Here is a 13769-nt window from a genome sequence, read left to right as displayed (position 1 = left end):
TGGAAGGTGAGAGGTCAGCAAGGCTCCAGGTGCTGCACTGGGGAGCCTCTTCTCTACACACACTCGGGGATGCTGGTTTGAACAGCTGCTGAAGTGTTGCTTGTTGCCACATGCAAACAGAATCAAGTTTGCTTCTGCAGCAGTGACTCCTGATGGTGCTGGGGAAGAGGCTCCCATCAGCTCTCTGCAGTGTGTCATCACCCCTCCAAAGGGATCTGGAATTCTGCTGACTCATAAGAAACTTATAAAACTCTGCTGTTTTTCCTTGTATGTACAGCTCTTCCCTTTGTCTCTTGGTTCCCAAAGCTCCTTGACTCCCACACAGGTTGGCTGAAATGACAGGACGTCCCATGAGGGTGGTGGGCTGGTACCACTCCCACCCCCACATCACTGTCTGGCCCTCACATGTCGGTAAGAGCAGCCCTGAGCTGGGCTCTGGGTGAATCTCCCAGCTCTTGATCCTGGGACTCAGTCACTGGAGTTCCAGAGCTGCACTTTTAAAACAGTTCTGAGTCTGAAACATTCCTTGGTAGGACCAGATTGTCTGGGTGGGCTTCAGGGGCCCCTGCCAGTGTAGCCCCATTCCTGTGTGTGCTCTCCAAGGACTCAAACATGACTCAGGAGTCACAAATCAGCTACTGCTGTTCTTCCAGATACATAAAATAGACCTTGAGTGTGGGGAATAGCAAAAAAAGCTGTGGGAATCCTGGGCCTACTGTGACAATTTCTGACATCTGTGAATGTTAATGCATAGCTGAAAACTTTCATAGAAGAAGTACATGAGTATCTTATACGTGTTGGACTTTATGGTGACCTGTGGCACCAGGCTGGCTGTGAGATAATTTCTGGTTTTGTGAGCTCACCTTCTATTTTTAAGATTTGCTATTTAATTACATTATAAATTGGATCAAGTTTTTTATTTAAACTTTAATCACCCAGAGTAAGGATGTAAACATAAAGTTTGTGACGTTTGTCCCCAAATTTTAGATCACCCTTTAAAAGATGGCAAATCATTTCCCACTCCTGCAGGTGAGCAGGGCAGGTCTCACTGTCATTTCTGTGCCTGCAGATGTCCGCACTCAGGCCATGTATCAGATGATGGACCAAGGGTTTGTAGGGCTGATCTTTTCCTGCTTCATTGAGGACAAGAACACCAAGGTAGGCAACTTAAAAATGGCAACAAACCCTCCAGGTGCTCATGAGAAACATCAGGGCAGAGCTGAAGTCCTGGGGTGCAGCCTGCAAAAAGGGCAGAGCTCTGCTGGGAGCACATGGAAAGCACAGTGGGAATGGTGGTGGTTGGATTGTGATCCCAAGGACAGGAGAACAAGTAACAGTTCCTCTGTGCTGCCCCACAGCCTGGCTGTCCAGGAGGGCTGCAGCAGCAGCTGCAGAGTGTGTGCACTGAGATGGGGCAGGGCTCTTCCCTCAGGTATCCAGCCCAGCCCACAGCTCTGCCCCTCTGTGCTCCAGGCTCTCCAGGAGGGGTGGCTGTCGTGTGAGATAAGCTGACAGTCAGGTCTAGGCTGTCCAGGCAGCTGCTGCTTGAGAGTTTTTCATCACTAAAGGGTTTATCAATATATGCTTTAAGCAGCTCCAGCAAGCAAATCACAGCAAAACATCTGGAATTCTATTTGAAAGCATATTGTGCTTCCTAAAGGAATGTGTGGTTTTAGAGGTTTTTTGCCTTTGGAATCTGACTTTCTGCTGTCTCTCTTAGACAGGCAGAATTCTCTATACCTGTTTCCAGTCTATTCAGGCCCAGAAGAGCTCAGAGTGAGTACAGCAGAAGATTATTATGTCCAGTTGTATTTTGTCTTGTCTGTCCCTTCTCTGGGTTGTCTCTAATAAGTGGCTTCTCAGTTGTGAGGAGTAAATGTACAGAGATGCCTGCACAGGGTCTCCTGACTTCTGGTCCTGCAGGCTGCTGGAAGAGAATCTAAAGACTAGGAGTGATTCATTTAGCCTAGATAATTTATTATGTTCAGTTTTGCTGAGGTTAGGGTGGGGATTTGTGCTGCAATTTGTTGCGTAGCAGCCCCACCTTTTTGCTTCCAGCTCTGGAGGTCGAGCCCTCAGGTTTGCACCTTACAATTAAAATTCAAGACAAGTATGTGGATATAAGATGCTTCCCTTTGCCTGTCAGCTCAGGCATGTGTTCCCAAAAGTGGATGTGCAGCACTGCCAGGCCTTGGACAGACTGTTGGAAGGTTGTAGAAGTAATTTTTTTGTTTGCTTCTTTTAATGATATCTCATACCCTTTTAGATATGAAAGGATTGAAATTCCCATTCATGTTGTCCCCCATGAAACCATTGGGAAAGTGTGTCTGGAATCAGCTGTGGAGCTGCCCAAGATCCTTTGCCAAGAAGAGCAGGATGCCTACAGGAGAATTCACAGGTAACAGCCCTGGGACTCTGCCCCTCTCCAAGGCTGTCTTTGCTGACCTGTTCTATTGTTGCTGTACTTAGAGTACCAAAGCCTTGGCAAAGATGTAGAAATTAAGAAGGATTAGCAGCTCACGTGCCTCTGTAGAACTTTCTGAAGTCTGTAGAACCTGAGCCTGGAGTTACCAGCAGAATTCTGGGGTTTTGTGATCACAGGTTGTTATCCTTGTGAATGTGCACAGCTTCAGCAAGTGAAGAGGTTTAGGTGTACCTGTGGTCTGCTCTGTGATTCCTGGGCAGCTGGTTTTACTGCCTGGGTTTAATACACAATTCCCTGCTGTCTTGTTTCTAACCTGCTTTCTTTTCCTTCCCTTAGCCTCACACATCTCGACTCTGTAACCAAGATCCATAATGGCTCAGGTAAGGATTCCTTGCATGTGATAATCCAGGGTGCTGCTCCCAGAATCAAAACGGTGAAGTCTTGTTACATAGGAACAGAATTGTAACTAGATACTTAAAATGAAAATGTCAAAGGCTGTAAAACACCCTAATCTTGGGGTTCATGAATGTTATATCCTTCAGGCTTTGTAGAATTGGTTAAAATGACAAAAGACTTTGGGATTGTTTGGGGTTTTGGGGTTTGGTTTGTTTAGGTTATTTTTTCTGTTGGAACAGGAAAGGGGATTTGGGATTTGTTGAGTGTTAAAGTAGTGTCTGGCTGCCCTGTATGTACACTTCCATCTCCTGGCACTTTATATGTGTTACATGGGTGTGACATCTTTCCTTCTGCCAGTGTGATGGGGTGAGTCCTAATCCCACTTCTGCTCTTAAATTATTACCCGATTGTCCATTCTCACACGTTTAGGAAATGAGGCACTCTATGATGCTTCTAAATTTAGACATTAATTAGCACCAGTGATGAGCTGTGTGCAGATTTTCACTGTAGGTCTGTCATCCCTGCCTGGGTCAGACTGAAATGGTGTTTCCATGTTGCAAGCTGCCGGTTCTGACCTTCCTGTGGAGATGTGTCGTTGCCATGGCCAGGATGTTGGAAGGTTTCCTTGGCTGTCTGTTGGCTTTGGGGGTGGTGTAGCACCGAGTCTTTTGTGTGTTGCCCTGGCATGATGTGTTGTTGCTCTTTGCAGTGTTCACAAAGAACCTCTGCAGCCAAATGTCTGCCATCAGTGGGCCCCTGCTGCAATGGCTGGAGGACAGACTGGAACAGAACAAACAGCGCGTGCAGGAGCTGCAGCAGGAGAAAGAGCAGCTGCTGGAGGAACTCGCTGCTTTAGAGTGAGGAGGAAATGCAGACCCTTCAGGAAAGAGACATGAAAAAATCTTCAAGAACTACTCCAGGCTGAAGGGTGGCCCTACATTGCCCCTCAGTGAAGGTCCTGGCTGTGCCTCTTCTCTTGGAGCACATCTCCAGGATCAGGACTCTACCTGCCCCAGCTTGGTGCAAAGCAGTGCTGTGTCTGCAGGTGCTGCACTTGTGGATCAGTGGTGGGGCTGGGCAGCACCTGAAGACTCCTGTTTTGGAGAGCACACACCTAGGGAACGTTGTTTCTCCCTCTGTATTTTGACAGAAGTCCTACTGCTTTACACGTATTCCAGGAGCCTGGAACAGGAGGGTCAGAGGGGAAAAGTGTGTCCCTGCTGTCATATCTGATGCTGCCAACTTCTGCCTTCTCTTAGTAGCTTCAGTTGACCATGATCTTATATCTAGTAATGTTTTGGATCACTGGTCATTCATCCAGGCAGAGGTGGGAGGGAAGCTTGGGAACAGACCTGGAAGATCTTTGACATAGGATCTGTGTTCAGCATACATCAAACCAAATAAAGAATTCCAAAGCTAGAGCTGTTGGGAGTAGAAATGAAATTAATGCTACAAAGTGCATTTTTTGGTCAGTCTGTAGTCTCTTACTCCATGGAATGTTGGTGTGTGCCTAGCACTGAGGTTCTGTACAAAATGACTTATTTCTGCTGGCGCAGTGAGAGGACTGTGCTTCCTTCCCAGAGGGAAGAAGGTTAAGATGCTGGGCAGAGAAGTGGTAGATACACAAGCCTGACATTCTTACATGCTGAACTGCAGAAATTTCTTAAGACTGGAACAAAATAGCTGTTGTTGAACTAATCCCTTTAAATGTTCTTGGTGTTGCATTTCACAGTATCCCCCATCATGTACATCCTCGTCTGTGTTCTGTCTTGTGAATCTGTCTCACGTGAGCAAAGGATGGGACAGTGAAAGTAACAGAGCTGAGGAAGGCACTCCCTGTCAGTGACAGCCAATATTGATTAGCAGCTGTAAAGTGCTGTCAAGATGTGGAAGCCCCATAACCCCATTGCTTTGTCATACTTTTCAGTCTTTCTGCATTTCTACTGGCAAATCCCCTAAGAGTAGAACTTCCTTGAAGTATATTGCTCACCACTGTTTCGTTTTTCCTTGGAAGTGCTGTGAACAGTAATTAATCAGTTTTTGAACGGTCACTGGTTTCGTGCTGTTGTTTTTGCTATTGGTTTTCTAGTTCAAATGCTCCTTTACCTTGCTTCTGGAGAAGGGAGGGTGGTGTCTCAGTGCCCCCAGGCTTGATGAGGGCTCCTGGGATATGACCCAGCAGCTCTGGGCCTCCTGGAATGGGGATCCTTGGCTTGTAATCCCAGTGACAAAAGGATGTTAAGGACGGTGCTGATCCACAGCCTGGCTCTCCAGCCAGGAGAGCTGGGCTGGTACCAGGGTTCTGTATTCCCACACAGCCATGATTAAATTGAAACAAAGCAGCCTGGTTTTATTGCAAGAGTTAGTATCAAATTGGCATTTATTGATTATCAAAATTATTAATCACCTGAGCAATTTGCTTACAGAACACACAAGCACTGTAACACACATTCAGTTGCATTTTACATGAAAGACTTAAACCATTGACAAAACCACCTCATTCTGTGGGGGAAAGTGTTTAAATCTGCTTTCCCCAACCTGACCTTCTGCATCTATTTTAGTTTCTATGAAATCTCAATGACAGAGGTACACTACATTCAAATTCAATCAAAGAGCTTCAATCTTACTGAGGGCTAAAGGGCTTTGGAGAAACTCACACATTCTCTTAATGGAATTAAGGCACCATCTACCCACCACTTAATTGTAACAAAAACAGCCAAGGATCTCTCAGGAAACTACATGGGAGAGTATCTGAACCCATGTTGAAGCCCAACTCAGGGGTGCCCTTGTTCCTGCCTTGGAGTCATTCAGAGTCAGAGGACTTGGGCTGGTGGGCCTGGACTTTCTTGCCTCTGGCAATCTCAGCCAGAGATGCAGCAGTTCTTCAGCACACACACAGAGTCTACAGCTTATCAGCTGCCCAGATGAAACAGTAAATCACTGGAGTCACTGAAGACATGCTACGTGTGAGTGCTGCTCAGAAGTTTTACTACTCTCAATACAAAATTTAAGTGGCACCAAGAAAGGAGGTATACTGAGATATTAAAAGGAATCTTCCAGTTTGGTTTTCAAAGCAAAATCAGCACTGAGTTTCCTCATGACCTCTGCATGACTCAGTCCATGCTGCTCTCTCTTAGCAAGTCCATAGTTTTCCTTCACATACTTAGCAAAGGGTGTGAGCTGTGTCCTGGCAGGGGTGCCCCCCTTGCCCGGGGGCTGCCTGAGGACCAGCTGTCCCCTGCAGAAGGCGCACACGAACCGCGCCGTGTCCAGGGACCGCGAGTGCCGCCCGATCCTGAAAGGCAAACACAAGGACTTTGAGTCCACAGAACTCCTTTCTCTTCTGCTGAGGTCAGATTTCTAAAGGCACTATTTTAGAACAGAGAACAGTACATCACACGGTGGTACAACCAAATCTGTATTACACTTCGCTACCCTAGAACCTTTTCCGCTGTTTTTTCATCTTGGTTCCTTCCTCTGTAGTTCTACTCTCAGCCTAGAGTATGAAGTGCTACAACATTTCCAAATACCTCCACAACTCATGTATCAACCCCCTCATAAAGTTTCTCCTCAAAGACATCACTAAAAAAAAATCTTCTCAATGCTCTGTTGCATCTAAGCAACTACTGACTGCATAGGCCTAATAAACACTCCAGGGTACGTCAGGTGTTTCTTTCCAGTACTTCTGGGAGTCACACATATGATGCTGAGGTAAAAAAAATGCCATAAATGGTGCCATTATTACAGGTCATGTCTAGTATCAATCCTTCCCATCACAGTGCTGCTCACATCTGTGAGCATAATTTAAAGTCATCAGGACACAGACCCCAGGAAGCTTCCTCTGATAGTTTTTTCTAGTATCTAATCACTGTGAAATATTCTGTGCCCAGTTTTTACAGGGATTTGTTCCTTGAAATCTTAGGTATGTATCTCTTGCTGCTTCCCAAAGACCTTCCCTCATCACCAATGGTCCTCAGACAACACTTCTGTCTGTCCTGACCTCTGAATTAGAACTGAAACTACCTGGAAACAAACGTGGACTCACACAGTGACGTTTCGTGGGCTCTGGAAAACATCAGAGTATCCAAATTGCTTTAGAGCTTCAGAGACCCCTGATTTTTAGACACAGGACACTGCCAAGTTAAGAAGTTAATACACAGTCGTATGCAAGATGAAAACTTTACTCACGTAGCTTTGCACCGAACACACTCGTAGGTGAATTTGTAATTAATCTCATAGCTGTGGCATCGTGTCACCACCGGCAGTTCTGGATGGATTACAGCTGATTTGTTGGCATAGAATCTCCAGAATCGCCCGTGTCCGTCCCGAACACCGTTGATGAGCCAGGTGGCTGCATGGCAAACCTCGTGGATCAGCGTGTCCCGAAGGCGATCTTGAGGTAAAGGTAACAAAGACAAAGGTCAGTCAGGTGTGGGGAAGAACATGCTCACCTTTGGTCACCGCTTCAAGACCTCTGTCTCTCATTCTGTACTAAGATGCAAGAGTTATTTTGGAGGTTAGAACTACCAATGTCTTGATAAGATAAAATGCTCTAAAACAAGGTTTTATTTAGTGCATTTCCAGATTTATGATCAGCCCAGTTCTGCATCCTAGTTACTCCCCCACACACCTAATCTGGCTGGTAAAGCTGCCCCATCCCTGGAAGTGTTCAAGGCCAGGCTGGACAGGACTTGGAGAAACCTGGTCTAGTGGAAGGTGTCCCTGCCCCTGGCACGGAGTTGATACAAGATTGTCTTTAAGATCCCTTTCAATCCAAATCATTTTATGATTCATTTTCCCATATTGGGAGGGGATGAGAGAGAAGTAACAGTTACAGTACCACATAATAGAACTTAATTTGGCACTGACCTGTCTTTATTCCAGCTTTAAATACTACCAACAAGGTGGCTAGCTGTGATGGAAGAAGTCAGATTTTAGACTGCCATTATAACACAGAATTAGAGTAATACGATGCCTGTAGGTCTTCAAATCATTAAGAAATATAAACAAAGTATTGCAGTTAGTGTGACTTACATCTCTGTTCTCACATTTTGTACATTTGCCCAGCCTCTTAAAAGGGCTGTGAAATGTGGATAAATCCATACATGTGTTTATTTATTTATATAAGATAATAGAAAATTTCAAAGCAGGCTCCAGTTCCAGATCTCTTAGGCATCAAATTCATGTTTTTATCTCTAGAACTTGCTTCCTCAAAGGAGAATCAACACAGCCTTTCTTTGACCTACCTGCAGAGTCACAGACTTTCTCAGAGAGTTCAATGCGAGCGTAACGCTTCCCTTCAGGGCCTTCTCTCTTCCCCGTTACACAATACCCCGCTGTTTTTCTCATTTTCTTATTCCAGATTATTACCATGTCCTCTGGTAACTGAAAAACAAAACAGCACATGTCATCTGCCCACTCCTCCCTCTCTTATCTTCTGACCCTCTGACTCCCCTTGTATTTTACTACATCCAGTCGAGGATGTCTCTGTTGGTGCCCTGAACACTTAAGATGCCAACTCCCCCTCCTGTGGCTTCTTATTCCCACCATCAGTTTTCCTGTAACCAATAATGGGAGTTTCATAATGCAGGATGAGACAGAAAGTCCTTAGTTCCTCTATTCTACCTCCGAGTACCTCCAGGTACAGGGCTGAAGCATTGGGCAGTAAGATATTTCGCTTCAGCAACAGTGAGTTTGTTCAGCTCAGTTTTGTGTAAAATCATGACCTCAGCCTATCCTTGGTCAGCTCAACAGTATTTTCTCATTTGCATGAAAACACTTTCCTTCCTGGAGAAAATCCCATTGGAATTACTGAGGGCAGCATCCTTCTTTTCAAGAATATTTCTCCCCAGAGAAGGGTCCCCAATATCCCAGATGATGATCCCAGGTCAAGACAGCAGTTCTCTGAAATTGAACCTTAAATTTGAAACACAACTTGTAGCTTTATGTTCACCCTAAACTGTTATTCGAAGGATCACCACGTTTTTAATCTGTTCCACAAAGGCAGACATGAACATGCAATAGGAAGGAAGAAAGATTACGTGCAGCATTTCCATTACAGCTGGGAAAGCAAAGCCAAAACTGCTGCATCACAGTGGTAACAAACTCCTTTCAAAGAAATTGCTTGGACTAATTCAAACATAAGCCATTGCTATAAAGCTTAACTTCTACAAAGTGAAGGAGGGTAAAGAGCAATTACATCAAACAGGGAGGAGCAACATATTAACGAGCGTTTTGGGATGGTAGTTCTTGTTTTGAAACCAACCTTTTGCTCAAAGATGGTACTATTAAACAGCCTGTAGAGCTTCTGTGCCAGCTCCTCTTTATTTTTCTTGAAATACTTCACATAGTGGGAAGCTGGATTTGAAAGATCTTGCAAGAAACAATCAGGCACTGAGCATACCCTGAGCCTGCAAGAAAAGCCATTAAGGCATTTACTGAAGTACAGAGAGACATGGAAAAACACACGAAGAAATAATGGCCACTTGAGAGCCAATGAAGATCTCAGGGATGCTTCAAGTGGCATAAACCTCTCATCACTCTTTCCTCCAGCTTGCCCTCATGAGGCCCACGACTATCCTCTTACCCCTCTGAGAGCATGAAGGGGCAGAGCTGTTGCAACAGTCCTGCAGTTACTTCATTAATTCACAAAATTAGATTATGAGGACTCCTGAGTAGGAAAAGAGGGTGGCTCAGGCTTTGTGACACAGTGAGCCACAACTATACTGAAATTCAATCAATGTATCAACAGCCCTAATATGATCATCACAATAAAGGTGTCTTTTCAGAAACAGCCAAAGATGGTCCAGGAATGCTCAGGAATTCCTTCAAGGAGGAATTCAAATCCACCAGGATTGCTAACTCAAATGCTGCACCATTCTGACAAAGAAACACCTTTGAAGATATCATTTATAGGTTTGGTATTGTATGCACCATTATAAAATGACTAAAGGAAACAGCACATGGCTAAAAAGCAAAATAAGGGCAGCAATTAGAAATGAAAAATGCATTCTTTTGAAAAGCCTAAGCTGCATCCACATGTAGAAAAAGACACATGAATTCTCAAAGTTATAATGATACAAGTAAAAAAAAAAAATCAATACACTCTTGTTAAAAGGTATGAATTACTAATAGATCAGTTTTGATATCTCTTCAGAGGAAAGCAGCTGGATATATACAATCTGTAGAGCCAGCACGGGTTAGAAACATGCTGTACCAAGACAAGGAATAGCAAGAGAGATAACATTTGCAAAGAAGACGACATTTGTCAGATTTACTTGTCACCAATTCCTTTAGGCAGAGACCAGTTTATATTCTCCCTGTCATACTGGAGACTGAAAACTCTGGTTTCCAGCTACTCAACCATTAACAAATGCTGAATTAGTACAAGTTTCTAGGTAGCAGAGGAATCACATCATCCTAGGCAAAAAGCTTAGCATCTCTCTGTCCATCTACAGTTGTCCTAGGACACAGGAACAATGGAGAAACACTCACCTTTTCTCTGTCTTTGCTGACTGTGAGCAACTGACTGATTCGCTCCTAGGAATTCTTGCAGGAGTCGTTTTCATGGAAGGTGTTTCTTGAAGCGAAATGCATTTTGGCTTTGGTGCCTTGACTCCCTCCCCTTCCACAGGCTGTGCACCTTTGCAGGGTGGCTTGATGTTTTCTAGTTCAACAGGAAGAGTCACAGGATTACACAGCATACATTAAATAAAAAAGATCACAGAATCATTAGAAACCACCAGTTTGCTTTCAGAATAATTTTAAAACCAAAAAGCACCTACAATGACAAAAAACAAGAACAGTGTAAAACTTACATCTTGATAGCACAAACTGGCTTGTCTGAATGCTCACAGGAGTAATTCTGGATTGCACCAAAATCCTTTGCAAGATGCTGAGCTGCACCTCAGAGGTCCACACCACACAAATGGACAGAACCAGGCAATCACCACTGCAAGTCAGCTAAGGGCTGCTCACCTGTTGTGCTTGGCTGATAGACAGTTTTACTTGTGCTTAAGACTGGTTTTTGGGGTAGACTTCGCTTCTTTATCCGTTCCATTAAAGATCCGAAACTGTCATCTGAGCTATCTGATTCCAGCCCTGTACTGTGTCCTAGTGCCACACCTGGCAATTTATTTTCTGTATTTTCACAGCTTCTTTCTTTCCTTCTAACAAGTAAATCTGGACTGCCTTTGAAAACCGAATCTTTCCGATTTTGTGGAGGTGAAAGATTTATGCACTTCTGACTCTCTTTCAAGTCTTTCACGCCCTTTTTTTGGTGGTTATGCCATGGACTTTCTACAAAGACAGAATCCTCAGTGTCACTTGAAGTGTCAGGATACTGCAACTCTTGGCAGCAAGTGTTTCTCTTTCCAGGAGTCATCAGCTTTTTTGGGGTCCGGAGATCTTTCTGTGCTGCAATTCAAAAGAAAGACCTTTAAGTTTTGGGAGTTGCATTTAGGAGACCTGCCTTTGTCTTAACACAAAAGAAATCCCTTAAAAGACAGGAAAACACAAAGAACAGTAAGGTATCTTCTAATTTTCTTTATTATGCCCTGCCCATTTACCATCTTACTACATGAAAAATCACTGAAAGTGGCTTGCCAACAAACATTCCTTCTGACCCCTCAGATTTGTCCCATGAAGATCAAGGGATCATGTCAGATCTATAGCTGACTTTTTCTTTTTTTTAATGCTTCTGGTCCACTTTGTTTTACCCACTTCCCCTCCAGACACCATTCCATCAGCTTTTCACAGTCTGCAGCGGGCACACAGGGTTTTTTCAGGGTTGACATTCACACCAGATGGAAAAGTTCCTACCCTTTTCGAGCAGGGGTCAGCTCTCCCAAAACTTTATGAGCTCAGCAATGAATGCTACCTTCCCACTCATTAAAAAGTCTGCTTCATATTTGCTGTTGGATGATTGCTTACCACTCTTTGTTGCGCTCTTTTTCACTTTCAAGTCCAAGAAGAAATCATCCGAGTCATCAATGAAGTCTTTCAAACTGTAAAAAAATAGGCAAATGGTGTGGAATAAAGGTAGGAGTAAGCAGAAAAATAGAGCAGTAAATCTGCCTTCCTAAAACAGCAATCCAAAAAAAGCCACCCAATATAACATTATCAGCTGCTCTCAGCAAATGTCACCAACTGCATCCGTGAATAGGAATGGCAAGAGCATGTGCACCTCCAAATATCCCATTTTACATTTGCCCTGAACATGACTGAGGATGTAACAGTTCTGTCTGCACTCTCTCCTATACAGGCCAATGAATCAATACAATTTTAGATTGTTTTTCTATATTCTGATCAGAAATATGATACAGAAAACTAAAATATGAACACAGAAAACTCATTAATGACAGCACCCACCTTGCATCTGCCTTTTTAGATACAGATTTGGGAGTTTTCATTTTAGCTAAAACTGAAACAAAAGAAGATTAATTAAGAACAAGGTTCTAGTTCTCTTGTTAAGCATTTTTAAAAGTTTGCAACTAGTAAAAATTTGGTCTACAAAATTTTCCAAAACCAAGCATAATTATATCTATGTATAATTCCAGGTCTCAATTCCTCAAAGCTGGCAGCAGCCTTCTAGTCTCTGGAGACTAAGAATGAAGCGAGTGACAGGGAACAGACAAAACTGAGGCAACAAGAAAAATAGAATGCAAGGCACAAAGAGTGAAAACTGAGACAATTCAAGAACACTCCCTGTGGCACAGACACCAAGACTGCACTGCAAGGAGAGAAACTGTCATCTGAGCTATCTGATTCCAGCCCTGTACTGTGTCCTAGTGCCACACCTGGCAATTTATTTTCTGTATTTTCACAGCTTCTTTCTTTCCTTCTAACAAGTAAATCTGGACTGCCTTTGAAAACCGACTCTTTCTGACTTTGTGGAGGTGAAAGATTTATGCACTTCTGACTCTCTTTCAAGTCTTTCACGCCCTTTTTTTGGTTATGCCATGGACTTTCTACAAAGATAGAAGCCTCAGTGTCACTTGAGTGACACTTCATTGTCACTACTTTGCAACACAAGCAATGAAAGAAAATAACGTGCAAAAACCCTTCACTAGAATTAGACAGAAATGTGTCCTTTTCATACTCCTTCATAACACAAACTAACGTGTCGTTACTTACACTTTTCAAATTCATCATCACTGCTGGAAGAGAAGTACAGGGCATTGCTGCAAAAATGAAATGCAGAACTTTGGTCACAACAGGATCTGCATCTCACTGGTCTGAAACACTCGTGAACACCAAGAACCAAATATGCGCTGGGAAAAACACTCTAAGTCCCAAATAGGCTGAACTATTTTAATTCTTTATAAAAAGCTCATTTCTTATCTTACACGCGGTCTGTGATATGACAGAGAAGTGCATTATAGTAAGCCCAAAACCTCAAACCATGCACGGATGAGTAAGAAGCTGTTTTTGCATGAAGTGCACTTTAATATAGCTTCCATGAATATTTAGCAGAACGCAGCAGCTGCCATAAAGCTATTTCAAGAGGCAGAATGGAGGCATTACCACCTGGACTGCTATGTCCATGCAAATGTAGAGGCAGCCCACAATACCCTTACCAAGTTATTTCGTTTTATGAGAACATGAACCGAACATTAGCAACTTCAAAAACACGTTATGCAGCTGCTTAAAAAGCCAGGAAGACAGCTTTTTTAAATGGACGTCATTTAAACCTTAAAGACTGCAATTCTGAAACATGCTGATACCTACCAATTACCATAAAACAAATGAGGGCGTAATCTAAAATTATAAATATATACATGTAATATATGCTAGCTATAATGTAGCACATTATGTAGTTATAGATATTCACACATGTGTGTGTGTACTAGATATAAATACATAGATACAGATTTTAAAAACTCTCTATATAATATTTTAATAAAAACACGTCAGCACACACGGGCTGGGGCGCTGTTTCCCCCGGCGC

At 43.4% G+C, this 13769-nt stretch overlaps 2 protein-coding genes across 2 annotated transcripts in view; one reads left to right on the top strand and one right to left on the bottom strand.

The window, feature by feature from the left end:
- BRCC3 (BRCA1/BRCA2-containing complex subunit 3) overlaps positions 1-4872 on the top strand; it is a 5674-nt gene extending 802 nt beyond the window's left edge. The window contains exons 3-8 of the mRNA XM_008636246.2: positions 324-411; positions 1070-1158; positions 1721-1776; positions 2267-2398; positions 2762-2805; positions 3531-4872. Of these exons, the coding sequence (XP_008634468.1) occupies positions 324-411; positions 1070-1158; positions 1721-1776; positions 2267-2398; positions 2762-2805; positions 3531-3682 (561 nt within the window). The 3' untranslated portion in view covers positions 3683-4872. The remainder of the gene's footprint in view (positions 1-323; positions 412-1069; positions 1159-1720; positions 1777-2266; positions 2399-2761; positions 2806-3530) is intronic.
- Positions 4873-5169: 297 nt separating this feature from the next.
- Positions 5170-13723, bottom strand: ACRC (acidic repeat containing). Its single transcript, XM_017737544.1, has 9 exons — positions 12956-13723; positions 12191-12242; positions 11753-11826; positions 10799-11236; positions 10316-10487; positions 9087-9231; positions 8068-8206; positions 7010-7214; positions 5170-6116 (listed from the first exon to the last, which is right to left on the bottom strand). Exons 2-9 carry the CDS (start codon positions 12229-12231, stop codon positions 5864-5866), a joined length of 1467 nt encoding a protein of 488 aa, XP_017593033.1. The 5' UTR covers positions 12232-12242; positions 12956-13723; the 3' UTR covers positions 5170-5863.
- Positions 13724-13769: the final 46 nt, after the last annotated feature.

The sequence above is a fragment of the Corvus brachyrhynchos genome, unplaced genomic scaffold, assembly GCF_000691975.1.
Source record: "Corvus brachyrhynchos isolate BGI_N302 unplaced genomic scaffold, ASM69197v1 scaffold346, whole genome shotgun sequence".
In the NCBI taxonomy this organism is placed as follows: Eukaryota; Metazoa; Chordata; class Aves; order Passeriformes; family Corvidae; genus Corvus; species Corvus brachyrhynchos.
This window is presented reverse-complemented; position numbering and strand designations above follow the sequence as displayed.